Source organism: Erpetoichthys calabaricus, chromosome 4 (assembly GCF_900747795.2).
Source record: "Erpetoichthys calabaricus chromosome 4, fErpCal1.3, whole genome shotgun sequence".
Classification (NCBI taxonomy): Eukaryota; Metazoa; Chordata; class Cladistia; order Polypteriformes; family Polypteridae; genus Erpetoichthys; species Erpetoichthys calabaricus.
Genome location: NC_041397.2, coordinates 31,052,522 through 31,071,442, shown reverse-complemented (window position 1 = coordinate 31,071,442; position 18,921 = coordinate 31,052,522). Strand labels below are relative to the sequence as shown.

Sequence of the window (18,921 nt, the reverse complement as noted above, 5' to 3'; positions counted from 1 at the left end):
AGAAAAATTTCTGCTGCTTTGAAGGTCCCAATGAGCACAGTGGCCTCCATCATCCGTAAGTGGAAGAAGTTCGAAACCACCAGGACTCTTCCTAGAGACGCCAGCCATGTAAACTGAGCGATCGGGGGAGAAGAGCCTTGGTCAGGGAGGTGACCAAGAACCCGATGGTCACTCTGTCAGAGCTGAAGAGGTCCTCTGTGGAGAGAGGAGAACCTTCCAGAAGGACAACCATCTCTGCAGCAATCCACCAATCAGGCCTGTATGGTAGAGTGGCTAGATGGAAGCCACTCCTTAGTAAAAGGCACATGGCAGCCCGCCTGGAGTTTGATAAAAGGCACCTGAAGGACACTCAGACCATGAGAAAGAAAATTCTCTGGTCTGATGAGACAAAGATTGATCTCTTTGGTGTGAATTCCAGGCATCACGTTTGGAGGAAACCTGGCACCATACCTACAGTGAAGCATGGTGGTGGCAGCATCATGCTGTGGGGGTGTTTTTCAGCGGCAGGGACTGGGAGACTAGTCAGGATAAAGGGAAAGATGACTGCAGCAATGTACAGTGACATCCTGGATGAAAACCTGCTCCAGAGCTCTCTTGACCTCAGAGTAGGGCGACGGTTCGTCTTTCAGCAGGACAACGACCCTAAGTACACATCCAAGATATCAAAGGAGTGGCTTCAGGACAACTCTGTGAATGTCCTTGAGTGGCCCAGCCAGAGCCCAGACTTGAATCCGATTGAACATCTCTGGAAAGATCTTAAAATGGCTGTGCACTGATGCTTCCCATCCAACCTGATGGAGCTTGAGATGTGCTGCAAAGAGGAATGGGCGAAACTGGCCAAGGATAGGTGTGCCAAGCTTGTGGCATCATATTCAAAAAGACTTGAGGCTGTATTTGCTGCCAAAGGTGCATCGACAAAGTATTGAGCAAAGGCTGTGAATACTTATGTACATGTGATTTCTCAGTTTTTTTATTTTTAATAAATTTGCAAAAACCTCAAGTAAACTTTTTTCACGTTGTCATTATGGGGTGTTGTGTGCAGAATTCTGAGGGAAAAAATGAATTTAATCCATTTTGGAATAAGGCTGTAACAAAACAAAATGTGGAAAATGTGATGCGCTGTGAATACTTTCTGGATGCACTGTATGTATGTAATTCAGGGAAATATGTGATAATTAATTCACTCCATGCTATAATTATTTTTAGCACCAATCTAGCATAGGATTTTGCTAGTTGTTTCTAACAACTTTTGCTTCAAGTCACTTATTTTACTGGGTGACATAATGTGCAGTGGTTAGTACTGTTAGTAAAGTCAGTGTCTGTGTGGAGATTGTGTGTTCTGTCTGTGTCAATGCATGTGCTTTTCTCTGCATACTCCAGTTTTTCTTCCACTTCTATAAGACAGCGGGATAGGTTATTTGCTGATTCTAAATTGGCCCTTTATAGGCTTGTGTATGAGTGGATCCTGTGATGGATTGGTGTCCTCTCTAGAGCTGTTTCTTTTCTTGCACCCTATGCTGTGGAACAAGCTTTAGCTTTCCATGGCCCTAAATTAAATTAAATGAATCTAAGAGTATTATGTTACTTATTTTATGGTATTGTTGATGACTTTCCTGATGTACGCTTTATGATGATTAGCCCTACGTTGGCTTGTGTATGAGTCGGCCCTGTGTTGGACTGGTGTCCAGTTTAAGGCTGTTTCTTTCCCTGCGCTAATGCTTTGGCACAGGCTTTAGCCATCCATTTTAGTTTAGTTTTAGTTTAAGTATATCTAAGAATATTATGTAACTTATTGTATGACATTGTTGATGATTTTTTCCAAAGCCTCTTCAGTCTGACTGACTTTGATTATCTATCTGTCCCTCTTTGGAGTATAATAAGCTTTTAATTGATATTATTGCTAAAAAGTAATGTAAACATTGTCTGTTACCTAAAATAGCTAATGTATTAATATCAATATTTACATTTAATATGATTTGCTGCATGGTAGCACAATAGTTAGCACTGTTAACTCACAGCTTTAGAAATTCCTGATCAGGTCATTATCAATGTGAAGTTGGCAGATTTTCTTTTATGCCCATATGTCTGTGGTTTCTCTGTAATCCCAAAGACAAATACATTTGTTTACCTAGCATCCTAAAGTAATGATTGTGCATTCTGATGGACTGCCATCCTATCAACACTTGCTTTATGCTCTAATGCTCAATAATGTGGACAAAGGCCAAGACAAGTGATAAAGTATAAATGTTGATTTGCAAAATAGATGTAACTTACATAATCCTTCCATTTCTTTTCTAATTTCTTTAGTTGATAAAGTTTCAGTACCATCTTGTGATGTAACTTCCTTAATTTACTGACACATAAACACCTCTGTATTCATTGTTATTTCTGTACACTTGTGTACTTGTGGTGAAAATAAAAGACGTATCTGTTATTTAATAGTAAAAATGGTCTCAAGATAACACTTTTTTCTCTTCAATTAAGGGTTATCTACAAGCTACTGGCATCCAAGAGTGAAAGCATCCGGGTTCAAGCCCTTAAAGTGCTTGGATATTTTTTGAAGCATTTAGGTCACAAGTAAGCCTGTTTTTTTGGGTGTTTTTATGATCTAAATATTTAATTTTGCGTATTGGTGTATGTAAGCATCCTTCTCGTGTAATTTTACATTCTTTTTCTTTTATTTGCATTTGTAATTGTACGTGTTGTGCCTTGTATGGTTATGGAGTTCATTTGACTCTGTTTTTTTTACATTATATTTATTTTGAGCTGATTTTTCGCAAGAATACTGTATATGTAGACATTTCAGCATTACTAAATTCTTCCAGATTCTTCATGTTTTGACCAAGCAAGCTAATCAGACAATCTGTTTTTGTCTTTTTTATAACAATATTATTTTGAAATTCGACTACTGTATATTTTCACAGTTTATCATTATATTAATAGCTGTCATATAAATTAAATCAAAATATTTGAACACTTGTCCAGATTTGCTCCAGAGAAACCTCTTTTTATGAAAAGGTTATTCGTTTATTTTAATTGCATTTTTTAATAAATTTCATAATTGAACTTGTTAAACACTAAGATGACAATGTAATTACATTAATGAATATGGTGCTGTGGTTTAAGTTGCAGTGCTGATGGTTGTGACATTATTATTGTCTTATTTCAGTCTTGAAGCATAGTGTTGTATTCTGTATTTCATATTTTGTTCTGTGTTCTGATACCTGCCTGTCAAGTTTTTATTAGAGGCAAATATTTCCAGGGTGGCATAGGACAGAGTAAAGTCTTTCAAAGAGACACCCACACTGGAAGAAAAAGAAATATTTTCATCCAATGTGGAGTATAAGGGACTCTTAGTGGCCGTGTTTGTTGCTCCAAAGATTAAACATAGAGGGCCCAATTGTACAAAATAAAATGGCAGCCTTTAAGGAGTCAGAGTAACTTCACAAAAGTTCATGTGAAGAAGCAGATGCCATCGCATCCCTGAAACTCTATTCATAGTCATATTGAGAAAGAGAACAGTGGGGGCTGACAAGAGACAGAAGATGTCATAGCAGACTAATGGCAACACAGATTTCTTAGCTACAAAAACAGAGACCAGGCAGCCTGTTCAAATATGAGGTAGTAATTTTCCTTTTCAAACCCACAACTGAGGTACACTAAACATATTTAATATTGGGTGTTGTTAGCACTAAAAATAGTCAATAGTGCAGTTAATAGGTTGGAAACAAATGAAAAAGCTATCAAATCATAAACCTTTATAAAGCAACAAAAAATAGATTTTACAGTAAACCTACTAAAAAGTACACACGATCTTCCAAGTCTTTTAATTTTTACATTTCAATTCATTATGATAATTGTACTGTATTAATAACCATTGATTTATAGATGTATACAGAAATATTTTTAAATATGTACCAAATAAGGAAAAATTCAATTAGATCTCACCAGTCTCTGTTGTACAAGATAACTAACATACACAGTTCTTTCTTACTCTTCTCTAGAGAATACCCAACTCCTCCAAAAGGTAGCGACTTCCTTGCTTAGGTTCAATTTTGTACACAGTGCTAGATGACAGATCTCATTTGCAGGCTTCGTCATTGTAACTTGATGTCCATGTAATCAAAGAAGTGGCCATACGTGAGTGCTTTTGATCCTTGGTCATAAGTAATCTTGATAGTGGCTTCTGTATTACTCCAAGGAGAGCGTCAAGCATGGTTTAAATGAAATGTTAACTCTTTATCAATATGAAGAGCTCAGGATTGTGAGAAAACAACAGATGTGAAGAGAATGCTTTAGGGTATCTTGAGAGGTTTGCAAGAGTACACATCATGCCCCATTACAGAAAGGTTTAAAACCTATAGTGCGGTACAGTAGCAACAAATATAGGAGCTTCAGATTATTTTGTGTTCTCCTTTGTGTTTTTTGCCTTGATAGTAATCACACAATTAGTGATACTTCTTTGGTATTATTGACTGGTATGGACAGGCACAATAATGGTACCTCTATTTATAAAATGTGGTGTCAAATAATTCATCAAGTGGCAATATGTCACTTGTTAGGGTTAAATAGCTTCACAGCATCTAAAGAAGGCCAAGCTTAGTATCCAATGAGCATCTTTGAAGTGGTTTTAAATAGAGTTCCTAGAGTGTAATTTAGTATACGAAGGGATCAACCCAACAATATTAGGTGATGGAAGCTACAGTGTGAGACTAATGGTGTCAGCTCCTGCATCCTAAGATCACAGAGTCCCCTTCCATTAAATGTTTGCTGGGTCCTTGTTAAAAGGAACCTAAATTACAGAGATGCAGCAGCTAGTAAAGGCATAAAAAAGAGAGATCTAAAATGTTTGCTACCAAGTGGTCTACTGCAATAGAAAGATCACCTTTAAATAGCTGGCTGGTTTCTTCCATTGTAGAATTTGCATATTTGTGATGCTTTACACAAAACTTTGATTCTCTTCACATAATGCAAATACTGCAGTGCTTCAGCTCAGCTCTAGCCATGTTGGCTCATACACAATGCATTTTGTTTTATGTATGCACTGCTCTGTGTACATTAAATGTGAGTGCCCAAACTATTACTCTTTTAATTTTGCCAGCTTTATTCAGAAACATAACATATTCAATGGGAATAGAAAGCTGTCAGTTTACCATTATGGATAAAAGCATCAGTGAACAGGAAGCCATTGCTTAACAGCAGTTACACACACTTGTGCCTGTTTTATTTGGAGCTTCAAGTGATGTGATTTTTTGGTCCTGGAAAGTTCTGGATCAAAAAAGACAAATGTTTGGGAAGAAAAGAAATTTCAGGGAGGTATTGATTAAGGGCGGCACGGTGGCGCAGTGGTAGTGCTGATGCCTCGCAGTTAGGAGACCCGGGTCCTCCCTGCGTGGAGTTTGCATGTTCTCCCCGTGTCTGTGTGGGTTTCCTCCGGGTGCTCCGGTTTCCTCCCACAGTCCAAAGACATGCCGGTTAGGTGCATTGGTTATTCTAAATTGGCCCTAGTGTGCGCTTGGTGTGTGGGTGTGTGTCCTGCGGTTGGTTGGCACCCTGCCCAGGATTGGTTCCTGCCTTGTGCCCTGTGTTGGCTGGGATTGGCTCCAGCAGACCCCTGTGACCCTGTGTTCGGATTCAGCGGGTTGGAAAATGGATGGATGGATGGATTGATTAATAATATCATATGTAGCTGACATTGATGAAAAAGGACCTTAATAGTTACTGGTTAAATATTGTTAATTTGCTAAGTCAAAACACTAGAATGGTAACAGTCTTGGGTATTTAGGAAACAAAATAGCTGTTTCCAGTGACTTCAGAGCACCAAGTGTTATTTTAATTATATAAAATTTTACTTTTGCAGAATCAAGGGGTGATTATCAAGTGCTTTAGAGATTAGAAACTAGAAATTATTCTTCCCTATTTAGCCTAGTTTAAGTTTCTCTATTAGATAAGAATATTTACAGTATATTCCTTCACTGTCTTCTTCTTTGATACTGTGACTTTTACTTGATACCATTTTGAAGGGATACAACTCTAGGGAATATAAAGATACTTTTGTTTGCCTTAGAATAATAGTATAACAACAAGAAAAAGGGAAAATAACAATTGTGAACATTAAGAACAGTTGTCTTTCAGTCCCTCAATATACTGAGCAAGTTCCTCTTGTACATAGTACATAGAGCCATTGACCACAGCAGTTGTATGAGGCCTGGCGTTGTCCAGCCGCAGGTTCAGATTTGTAGAAATTGTGAGCAAAGGACCACTAACAGGATAAGCTGGTTTAAGGCCAGCAGCATGGAGCTTGTCTGTCACTGTTCTGTTGCTGATTTGGGCATTGTGTCTGATGGAAGTTTCAGCAGTAATTTCTTGATAGACCATTCTGATGTGTCAGTCCTGCTCTGGTGTACTCACTTTTAGGATCCATTTGTGCCAATCAAGTTGAAATTGCTTTCTTTTACTGTGTATTTAACCAAATTTTGAATTTTCTTGAGTGTGAATTATGCATTTTGTAAAATTTGTATTTTACTTATGAGCTTGTTGGAATTCTCAGAGGCCATACAAAGTAAAGTGATTCAATAATACAGAGAATTAAATTGAATTGGAGTGAAACCCAATCTTGAATATGCATCTGCCATGCCAGTCTGTTGAATATTTGCCTGCAGTCAGAACACTGGGCAGTAGCTTTATGCATAGTTACGTCAATACTGATATTTGACATTCCTGCCTGCAGCATGCCAGGGATCATCTGTCTTTTTTTGGTGATTTTTGAGGCATTATGGAATGAACAGAAAAATGGCTACGTGTGGCCTTTCCCTCCTTGTAACATATTGTTTTGAATTAAGGCCTTTTCAAAGATTACCTGATCATACATTGTTTTCTCTGGACCATGTTGGATAAAACTGCACCTAAAGAGAATTTGTGTTTGTCAAGTTGCAGTACTTTACTCTGCATATTGTATTTCTGATCAGAAAGCTAAAATAGACTAGAAACTTTTTGAGGAAGTGTATATATACACCATAGGTCAGTGTGGGACACTGGACCAAAGTTACAGTAAATTAATGTAAAACACAATATTTATATACATAAACATATATACCAAGTCAAACCAATATAAAACAATTACTGTTATAATGAATTGGTTTGGTTTGTGGGACATTACTAATGGGTAATATTAGGACTTTACATAAGTGCCAGGTAATAAGATTAGGCTCTACTATCATAAAAATGAATGAATATATCAATCTCCACATCAAAACTATATATAATAAAACATCTGTACATGGCAATACAAAAAGGGAAAAAGAGCAAAATAAAATCAGTAGTATCTTTTTGCCAAATTCCCCTAGCATATTTGTTTGGTCTCTAAAGCCAACCAGGTCTCTATTGTAGCCTCTTTAAGGTACTGTATATTATTGAAAGATAATCCTTTCCTTGCACTTTCAAGTTGAAAACTTAAATTGAATAAAGAGGAGGATGAATATTTTAATGATTATGGCCTTTGCCATTATTTGAAACAAAGTTGAAAATAAAACACTTAAATGATGTCACATTTGAAAAGTACAGATTTTGTTATAGTCAGTACTGCAAGAGACCTGGAAGTCGAGCTCAGTATTGCAAGTTTATTTAAAAGGCTGCCTTTTTCAGTACACAGCATTGAACAGCAGTTCTAACTTTAGACATAAAGAAAAATAGTTCTCTACTTTATCCTTAGAGCACAGTCACTATAAGAAGGGACTGTATATAATAAATCTATATATTTGATAAAACAAAAAAAAAATCTAAATGTTAGCCAGTTCCTGAGAAGTAGTGAAATACCTGGAAGCAGGTGTCACTTTGTCCTTTTCTTTTACCACACATTTTCCTGTTAATACTGTTATTTTTCTTTTATCAAAATTTTTCAATTTTGCAGACGGAAGGTTGAAATTATGCACACGCACAGTCTCTTCACCCTGCTTGGCGAAAGGTTAATGCTTCACACCAACACTGTAACTGTGACAACGTATAACACACTTTATGAGGTAGGTTTGCTTACTATGTTTTATATTATTTGCGGAATTTTCCTCTGTTAGCATAGCAGGCTTTTCAGAATAGTTCCAAACCTGCTTTTGCTGTGTTGAAAATGAGATTGAAGAGGGTGTTATGTTTGGTTTTTATGATTTATTGTGAAGTAACTTTTTTCTGTAACATGAAAACAGAGACCTAGTGTTACACTGGCTTAGCTCTTTATCTTCTTGTTCAGGTGAAAATTTGAGTTGCTACACTGAGTGTCTAACAAACCAGCCAACTTTAATTTAGCAGTAGTCTATGGGTGCATCTGAGTGATTTTCCAACTGGGAGAAATAATCCCTGTAGATCTTTCTTATACTATTATCTGTATGTGTGAATGTGGCTAAGAATGTCTGCTGTTTATTATATGATGTTATTGTGTGTTAAAATAAAACTAAAGCTCAGAATACATATACATATATATATATATATATGTATATATATAGTAGCAAGGCACTATATATGGGCCCGACCTGACACAGATACACACTGGAGGCACATGTATAAAACACGTCTTCCCCGTAATCCCCACAGGCACATCACAGTCCCAAAAACACCCAAGTACACCACACATTTCTTCTCCTGCATCACCACTCCTCCCAGGCAAACTCGTCCTCCTCCACCCGACTCTGGCCGCTGAGTGGTGGTTGCTGGCTCCTTTTATTGGGCACCTGGAATATGTGGTGAATATGCTCCCCAGATGGGTTCAGGATTCCCAGCTGCAGCACCCCCTGGCGGCGCCTGCGGAACCCAACAGGGCTGCACAAAACTCCAACCCCCATGAAGCCCTGGGGGAATCTGAGGCACCACTGCAGCCCAGGGAGGATGCCATCTAGCGTCCAGGGGGAGATACTGGGTTTGCTGTCCTTGCTCCCCTAGAAGATATGCTGCAGGGGCCCCCCGGCCGGGCATGGGCCCTGGCCGCCTTCCGCAATATATATATATAATATTAAGAATAAAAAAAACTACACAAATACGATTAACTTTTTGATTGTCACAGTAGATGGTAGCTCTGCAACCACTAGAAAGGAAGACTCAATTAATTTAGAACTAAACAGTAGTTGTGCCTTGGTATTTCAAAACCAAGGACCGACCTTAAGAGCACAAGATGAATTGATTAAATTGAATTAACAATATTAACAAAAATTAAAGAAATTTGAGTGGTTGAAATGCAAACACTAGGAAAATAAAATAAGACAAGCAAAAATAAATATACTTCAATAAGGGTTAAAAGACCTTTAACATTAGATAATACATTCTAATTGAACAGTAAACAAAAATGAAAATTAGACTAAAATTTAAAATCTCAGGATACAGCCTTACCAGAAGATGCATTACCAAATTAAGAATCATGAACAAAAAATGACTAAAGACAAGATTAATATGAAGATTAAAAGGCCATGGTGAAAGTCAAGGTCAAAACCTTGTGGTTAGAACTGCTGCCTCAAGACTTTAAATGACTGGGTTAGAATGAGGACCCAGTCAGTGTCTGTGCAGAATTTTGTTCATTCTCTTTGTGACTGTGTGGATTTTCACTGTTTTTTTCCTTTCTCCCACTTCCCTAAGGCATACATGATTGCTTAATCGGTGTTAAAAACATAACCTAGTATAATGAGTATGTGCATGAGTGTGCCCTCTGATGCATTTATGTCCCATCCAGAGTTGATTCCTGCCTTATGCTTGACACTGCCAGGATAGGCTTCAAATGCCATCTATTATGCATTGGGCTTAGTGGGTTAAAGAAATCTGTAGATGGATGGATAATTTGTTAATCGTTTAAAGACAGTATCTTTGCAATCAGGTCAGTTTCTCATTGCAAATTAATTTCCAAAACATGAAATTGTTACTAGGTGTTGTTACACAACAGTCATAAAATGAAAAAAAAAGGTTCCTAATTTAGTTGTCACCTACATATACTATATCTGTATAACCTAGAATTAGTAGTATTATCCCTTTTTTTTGTCTTTTTTGAAGATATTAACTGAGCAAGTATGCACTCAGGTTGTACATAAGCCTCACCCAGAGCCAGATTCTTCTGTAAAAATCCAGAATCCAAGTAAGTAGACAAAATGCTCACTGATGTACCTTTTTTAAATGGAGAAAGTCCTGTATCTGCAGTAGGCTCTTAATAATTAGTTGTTTGATTTAACACTAGTTTGTGCTTATTTTTTTATGTATTTATTTATTTTAGGCCTCTTACTTTAGTAATAATGCACCAAGAGTTCTTATAGTTGGTCATTGTCTTGTTTAATTTATATGTTTAATGATGGTTGATTTGTAAAGCACTTAGTGATGATGACTTTAAAAGGTGCTATAACATATATTGATTGATTGATCAGCACTGCTTTTTCAAAGTTTCAGGAACCCGGGCTCAGTTCCCAGCCTGCTTTCTATATTTGTGGAGTTTCCACATTCTTCCTGTGTCCTCACAGGTTTAATCTGTATTCTCTGTTTCCAGTAACTTTACAAAGAGGGACATATAGTTGGTAATTGGCTACTCTAAATTTGCCTGGTGTGAGTGAGTGTGTGTATGTGTGTGTGTGTGTACCCTGCAATGAACTTGTATCACACTCAGGGTAGGTTTCTGCTTTGCACTCAGTAATACCGCATAACCCTTTATGTGATAAAATTGGATCAGAAAATGTCTAGATTGATGGACTGCTAAAGACTATCTTTTCAATTAGTTAATTATTTGATAAATAATGCATCAATTATCTAACTGTGTTATCCAGTTCAGTGCTGCAGAAAGCTGATGCCCATACCAGAACCTTTTCTTTCAAGGCAGGAACCATCCCTGGATGGGGCACCATTCCATTATAGGAAACACTTACGCACAAAACCACTCTTTCTCATACTGGTCCTATTGAAAGTTGCTAATTAATTATGACTTAATGTACTTATATAAAACTTTTGTTGTACTTCTTCATTGTTAACCTAGTTCAATTATAGTTAGTTTATATCTTAATTGTAAACAATTTGATAATCTGTCATTTTTTAGTGATCCTTAAGGTGGTTGCAACCTTATTGAAAAATTCCACCCCGAGTGCAGAACTCATGGAAGTGCGTCGCCTATTTCTTTCTGATATGATAAAATTGTTTAGTAACAGCAGAGAGAATAGACGGTAAGTAATTCTAATTTATTTACATTTTAATTTGTTACTACATTTAAACAAAGTTACATATTGCATCTTTGATAGTAACTTATTCAGCACAATACAGTATATACATTTGGTGTGACACATACAGTAAATAATTAAAAAGTAACATTTTTTCTTATGTTTGTTTTGTGCAATGGAATACTGAAACCAGACTAAGAGTTCTTTCTGTTTTTGTTCTTTAATGCAAGGAATAACTGTGACACAATGTACAAGTTTATTACTCTTAATATTTTTATTAATTAGAATTATTGTCGTTTTGATTATTATGAAAAATTAGAAGAGTACTGAGTCACCCTGTACTGTGCCATTTGCTTAAACATTGAAGTGGATTCACTTCTATGCATTATCTAAAAACGAATCATTGCGCTGCGGTATGCTCTGCATTCTCAAGGACTCTTGCCCAAGGTTTGTATCCTGTGCCCAGTTGCTACTAATCTTCATGAGTACACAATTACTCCCTCTGACTGTATGGGTTTTCTTCCGCATATTCTGGTTATACTCCCCCATCCACAATGATGTAAATGTTACGTTAATTAACAAAACAAGACTAGACTTGTGAGAGAGGGTGTGTATGCATGAGTGGACCCTGTGATGGACTAGCACTCTTTCTCCAGCCCAATGCATTTAGATTTGAGAATGTTGTGTTATATCATGTTTGGCGATTTTGTTTTTTGCTCAAACAATGCAACTGAAAAGCAGAACGAGTGAAAAACAGAAATTTGAATACACAATTGTAGCAGCCTTGGTCAAGCCTAAATAGACAAATCCTGCTAAAAATTAACTCTTTCTCTGCAAAGCTCACCATGCTACAGTACATCTCATAGTGAGATGTCATCTTTTTCCTCTGAAGGATCATATCTAAAATAAGGGTTCTTTTACCCTCTCTCTGATTCCCTCTGTGTGCTTTTCATCACATACTCCTTTATATAGAGCTAAGCATTTTGAGAAACTATTCCATAGTCTGTTCTGTTGCCGGCAGGTCCCCCGCTGAGGCAAAGGACTAAATCTGTCTGTGTGCCAGCCTCCTATTACACATTCTTTTATCAAAAATCTTTTGTATAAATTCTGGAGAAGCAATTTAATATACAGTACATGTACTACCCCATCAATATTACCACCTCCAGCATCTCTTTAGATAGATAGATAGATAGATAGATAGATAGATAGATAGATAGATAGATAGATAGATAGATAGATAGATAGATAGATAGATAGATAGATAGATAGATAGATAGATACTTTTTTTATTCCAGGGAAGAAACCTAGCTTTCTACAGGAGCATTCTCTTTGAGTTTGTATGTTACTTTTCTACACTTATATCATAAATACTGTGTGTTAGGATAATTGCTGACTTTAAATTGGCCTGTGTTCATCAGAATGATCAGTGATGGGCTGGCACCTCATCTAGATTACTGCACCCTTATGCACAGTGCTGTTAGGACAGGCTCCATACACCAGTGACTGAATTCTGTAGATCTGAAAATCGATCGATGGATTATTAATAATACCTGGGATCTTTTATTAGACTGGGTGGATTAGGAGAATGGATGGATTTTTTAATGTGATTCTTTTCAAAACAGGAAGGTAATAACCTCTGTAAACATTTTAATCTCATTTTGTTTGGTGCTTTCTTTGGTGTATTGTAGCAATTTCAGATTCATAGCCCAAACCAATCTTAGTAATTGACTGAAGATTTTCAGTTTTAGGATCCTGATATATTTAGTACTTAAATAAATGTTTCCCATCTTAAAACTATCATACAAGAATACAGAAAATACAGTACAAAATGAGATTTACATATTTCAAAAATCATAAAAAAATTATGAACTCATTTTTTTATGATTTTTGAAATATGTAAATCTCATTTTGTACTGTATTTTCTGTATTCTTGTATGATAGTTTTAAGATGGGAAACATTTATTTAAGTACTAAATATATCATAGTTTAAGGTTCCACACACTTATGCAGACACACTTGTGTGTGAAAGAATTTTTCCTTCAACAAAGTTTTTAATGCTCTTTGTCGGTGACTACTCAATATTCTCTTCAATAACACATTTTCTAGGTGTCTTCTTCAGTGTTCTGTCTGGCAGGACTGGATGTTTTCTCTTGGTTACATAAATCCAAAAAACCCTGAAGAGCAGAAGATCACAGAAATGGTCTATAACATCTTCCGGATTCTCCTGTATCATGCAATAAAATATGAATGGGGAGGTTGGAGAGTTTGGGTTGATACACTCTCTATTGCACATTCAAAGGTATGGATACATAAGTTGATGTTGTCTTTTGTGTGTACAGTATAAGTGCACATTAGGAATACTATGTGCAGTTTTCTATTACAAAAATGGTACTATAAGAAATGCAGAGAAGAACAATAACACTAGCTTATTTATTTCTCCCAATATATATGTCATCCAAATACTTTTCAAAAATGTATCAAAGTTTCCATCTCAATTATATGACTTAACAGTTTGTTTTTTGATTCCGACAAGCCTTTATGTAAAGGGCACATATGAAAATTTCTACAACTGGAAGCCGTGAAAGTAAGACAAACTGTCAAGGGTAAGTTTCAAAGAAAATTTTAAAAAGCCTATTACACATGAAACTCTAGTGCAGGGGTGCCCAATACGTCGATCACGATTGGCCCGTAGATCGGAAAGGTAGTGCAGGTAGATTGCGTTGCATTAAAAAAAATGGTTTTAAACATTAGTCTATCATATATCCTCCCTATGGTATTTGCCACTTGATTGACATACAGGGCGGCCAGTCTGAGATCTCTTTTCTTCTAACACACTGGTCATCCCGCACGCACAATCAAACGCGTGAGCTACTGCAAAACTCCGGCTATCTAAGTGATCTAGTTAGCCTTCCAATTTATATCGACTAAAGAAGGGATTTAAAAAAAAATTGTTGTTTTGGGGGGGAGGGTATGGGCTGGATGTGGAATTGGAAGAGGATTTTTTTCTCTCAGAATGTCACAATCGAAGTGCGTTTGTCTGATCTGTCAATTTATCATTGCTATTCCAAAGAAGGAAAATGTGGTAAGGCACTGTTCATAAAAACTACGAAACTGACTTCCTTCCAAAAAGCGATCTGAGAAAGAGAAAGGAGAGGGAACTAAAATCGCAGTTAATCGAACAGCCGTCATTTTTCACTCGGCTGAATTCAAAAGCAAAGGCAGACACACCGAAGCATTGTTCCGGGTGAATCACTCGATCATTAAGTATAAGAAGTCCTTCCAAGATGGAGAGATGATAAAAGAGGCCTTCGTTGAGGCAGATGGCTCAGGAGAAATTCCTGCTGAGATTTCGAGACCCCTGGCTGGAGAAAAAGGAGTTTCTCCTTGTCTTTAAACATGCAGAATACAAGCAACTTAATAACGATCAGTGGCCACTAGACTTGGTATTTTTTTTTCCGATCTGACCAACATGATGAATGAGCTTAATTTATAGCTTCAAGGAAAAGAGAAAACCATGGTCAATATAATTAGCTCAGTTAATGCTTTCAAACGAAAAATGCAACATCTGTCCTCAAAGCTGCAGCGCCTTGATTTGGGGAACATCCAAAACCTCGCGTCAGAGCTGGAGACGCAGTGGAAGGCGTGTGCACAACTTGACAGCATACGCTACACAGAGCAGATTAAAAATTGTCTGTCAGACTTTGACAGACGGTTTGAAGACTCAGCTTTACTTGAGCCAATCGCTACATTTAAGTGCTATCCATTTAGGGAAGATGTTGAGGGGGATTCACCCGCATCAAAAATTGCAACACTGTTTCATCTAAAACTCCTCTACAGTGGAGGATGAGATTTTGACACTGCAGGATGATATTCAGCTGAAGTATGGGGCTCATTGACAGTTTTGGAACTTACAGAGGAAAAGTAGCCAAACATGAGGAAATGTGCTACCTCCTTGATTGCATTATTCGGCTCTACTTATTTATGCGAGTCAGCCTTTTCCCACATGAAGATTATTAAATCCAAATACTGTAGTGACCATAAATGTATTGAATTGTTGTTGTGCCATAAGGGTTATTCAGTTATGCAAGGTACGGAAACATATATTTTATGTATAAAGTATACTCGTGTGTGTATATATATATTGTGGAGCTCGGCCTGGATACAGACAGGCGGACACATTTAAATCACCCAACACACGTTTATTTTCACAGTCAATATTTACACAAGTGCACACACAACCCCAAAGTCCCCAAAAGTCCAGGCCAACAACACAATGCCTCTCTCTTCAGGCTGCCTCCTTTCCTCCTCCAAGACCTTGTCTCTCGACCTCCCGACTCCAGCCCACGAACGGAGGGAGGCAGCCCCTTTTATAGTCACCTCCCAACAATCTTCCGCCATCACTTCCCAGTGTGGCGGAAGTGCCGGCTGCGCACCCAGAAGCACTCTAGGTGTCCCTGATCCTCTTCCCCCCAGCACTTCCGGGTGTGGCGGAAGTGCTGAGGTCCAGGGCTCCATAGGCATTGGGGTGCCCCCTGGTGGTGACCACAGGCCCCTTCAGGGTTGAGCCTCAAAGCTCTGTTCCCCCAGGCACCTGTGACAATATATATATATATATATATATATATATATATATATATGTATATATATATATATATATATATATAGCATTTTTAATGTAGGTAGATCATTTCGACCTGGTCATTTTAAAAGTAGCTCGCAAGCCAAAAAAGTGTGGGCACCCCTGCTCTAGTGTGTGGAACCAGTTGCTTAAAAGCATTATTGATATATACACCATAATGAGCTTTATGTGGAGACACTAGAATAATAGGATCTGACCAGCTACTGTGGGTTCATCTATTCTACTCATATATTTTTCTTATATTCTTATGTGCTACAAAAGCAGACGACTGCTCTCCAAAGGAACATAACTTGTAAATGGTAATTTAAATGTCCTAAATAGTTTTACTGTCCAGAATTCATGGATCCATTGCCATTTCTGCATTTCAAATGTAATTTACTTTGCATTTGAATTAATTCCAATGTATTATGGAATAATATATAGCCAAAAACAATGCTATTTTATAGTATCAGTTACCGAAACAAAAGTGACTTTTAATATGTTTTGATAAATGTAGTAAAGAATACATTTAATATACAAATGCAGATTTATTATTAAGATCCTATATCCTAATCATTTATTTAATTATTTTACAAAATAAATTTAAAGCAGTCAGATTTATTATGATCATACAAGTAGATGGTATAATTAACATTCAATTTCTCTTTAGGTACTCTTTGTAAAGCCTCTTCCCTGGCCTTTTGTTCACTGAAACAACCAATTAGTCTGATGGGCTTAATCCACTGAGCCACTTTAGTTCTGGACAGAGAAGGCTATATGAAGGTCTAATTCAGGTCTTTTAAACTTTCAAAGGAATTAGTATTTTGCCTAGAATTCTGTCAGGTAAATTTAAATCACATATGCAGCAGCACCGGAGGAAAGTAATAACTTGTGCGTTCTACCCATAAAACAGAAGCTTGTTTGTTACAAAAGCTCTTGGGAATGTGAAATATAAATTATGTGTAATTTTATTCTAGAGGAAACCCTGACAACTTTTTTTTCAAATGGCAAAATGATTTATTGGGTTTAGCTAATTAAACATATTTGATGGACTGGATGGTCTCTTCTCATTTACAAAACAAATTGTTTTTATATTATGTTGGAGGAGTTATGATATATTTTAAGAGTTCAAATAAATATGAAATCTGAATTAAGGAAAATTAATAGAATGCTCTTTGCTGTTCTTTATGTTCAAAATACGTCATTTGATGGAAATTCTTGAAGGTAGTGACTGGCCAATGATTAAGAAATTTCTTCAAATGAAACCCTGTAATCCAGAATATAATTCTAATATTTTATACGTTCCCGCTTGTGAATATATGTATAAATGCAGTTAGACACTAATTAGACAACATAGTTTCAGATTCAGTGACCTGGGTTTATTCTTAGCCTGGACACTTTTTTGTGTACTTGCAGTATTTTCATTGCATTCATGTTGGTTTTCTACATGGACGCCAGCTTTCCACAGCCCCATCAATACTTTCAACAATTCAACAATACAACAATTCCCATTGGGATTAATAAAGTATCTATCTATCTATCTATCTATCTATCTATCTATCTATCTATCTATCTATCTATCTATCTATCTATCTATCTATCTATCTACTTGCACTTTAAAGTGATTGGTGACTTTAAATTGACCCAATATTGTCAATATACAGTTGTGCACAGTGAGTTTATGCATTGCACACAATCAGTTCAGTTTATTTCTGTCTGTCATTATACCTGGACCCACTATTGCAGAAACATGTAGTGACAATTCACAGTAGGGTACAGTGACAAATCATACTTAAATTCTTAAATGAAACCATAAGCATTCAAAATAAATAAATATGCAACCATTCCAATCTTCAAATTACAATTACAAAGCAATAAATGCATACAAAAATATTATACACTAACGAGCAACGTTTATCAGTCAGAACTAATAAGAAGACAGTAGAGTTGAATCGTTAGTGCATACTGATTAGTGATGTACTGTTAGTGTTTCCTTAAAGGAGATGATTGTATGGGGTGTAACAGTTGTCCTAAAACTGTCTTGAAGAAAACAGCTTTCTCCGGACATTTCTTGTTATACGTGTACTGAATGAACGGGAGCATGACCGTTGTGACTACCACTGATGAATTGAAGTTAGCACACTTTCAGCTCTCATAAAAAGGGCTCAGTAGCATATCTACTATCTTATCTATCTGAGGACAGCTTGCAATTCTCCATCTGTTCTCATGAATTTTTACAGGTACACAGTGGAGTCCATTCTCTTTGGCTGCAACACATCTTTTTACAGCATCTGCTCACTCAAGATCATAAAACGCTGCAAAAGGTGGTGAAAGTGGCACAACATATTGCCAGCACTGAGCTACATTTTCTTCAGGACATACTGTATTGAATACTTACTGCCTTAGAAAGACCAAGAGTATAAAGATCAGCCGTCGGACACAATCGCTTTTCTCACTCCTCCCATTATCGCCTATTATTGTTGGTATTCAAAACAACTACTGTTGGTCATAAATAAATGTGATAATACAGTTAATGCCATGCTTAGCAACACAGTCATGCCTAAACAGAGAAAATATCACAGGATTGACCTCAGTACTCTGTAGTTCTCTGGTATTCAAAGGAAACTGTTACATAGGATTCCCCAAGTTTGAGAGTCCGAGACCTACAGGGTACTAAGATAGGCTCCTTATGACCCTGAAATAGAAAAGACAAGTTTAGAGAATGGAGGTGTAATTGCAAATAAATACAATTTTCTTTTTTATATCTTGTTTTGTGCTGGCATGGTTGATGGCGTCCAGGGTCCAAATACTGATCACTGTCCATCTGGAATTTACATATTCTCCCCATGTCTGTGTAGTTGTTTCCACCGGGTAGTGCAATGTGTGTACCATAACACTAAAAGCTTTCTTGTTAGATGAATTGGCAATTCCAAGATTATCTTTTTGGATTGTGAGTATGGGTGGTTGCATAAGTGGGTCTTGTGATGGACTGACTCCCTCTTTTGATCTTCCTTGCACCCAATACAACTAAAATAAGCTTTTTAACTGATGTTAAATTAAGCAGAATTGAAAATGTTGTATTGTGTTGTTTAAATTTGCTTAGAAGTGGCAATTTTCTCGGAACTGTAATTTATGTATATT

The 18,921-nt window shown here is 36.8% G+C and overlaps 1 protein-coding gene across 26 annotated transcripts in view; it reads left to right on the top strand.

The window, feature by feature from the left end:
* nbeaa (neurobeachin a) overlaps positions 1-18,921 on the top strand; it is a 925,612-nt gene that overhangs the window by 353,242 nt on the left and 553,449 nt on the right. For all 26 annotated transcript variants that reach the window (XM_051927338.1, XM_051927337.1, XM_051927335.1 and 23 more), the window contains exons 17-21: positions 2,485-2,577; positions 7,910-8,018; positions 10,021-10,102; positions 11,045-11,168; positions 13,269-13,461. In XM_051927338.1, the coding sequence (XP_051783298.1) occupies positions 2,485-2,577; positions 7,910-8,018; positions 10,021-10,102; positions 11,045-11,168; positions 13,269-13,461 (601 nt within the window). The remainder of the gene's footprint in view (positions 1-2,484; positions 2,578-7,909; positions 8,019-10,020; positions 10,103-11,044; positions 11,169-13,268; positions 13,462-18,921) is intronic.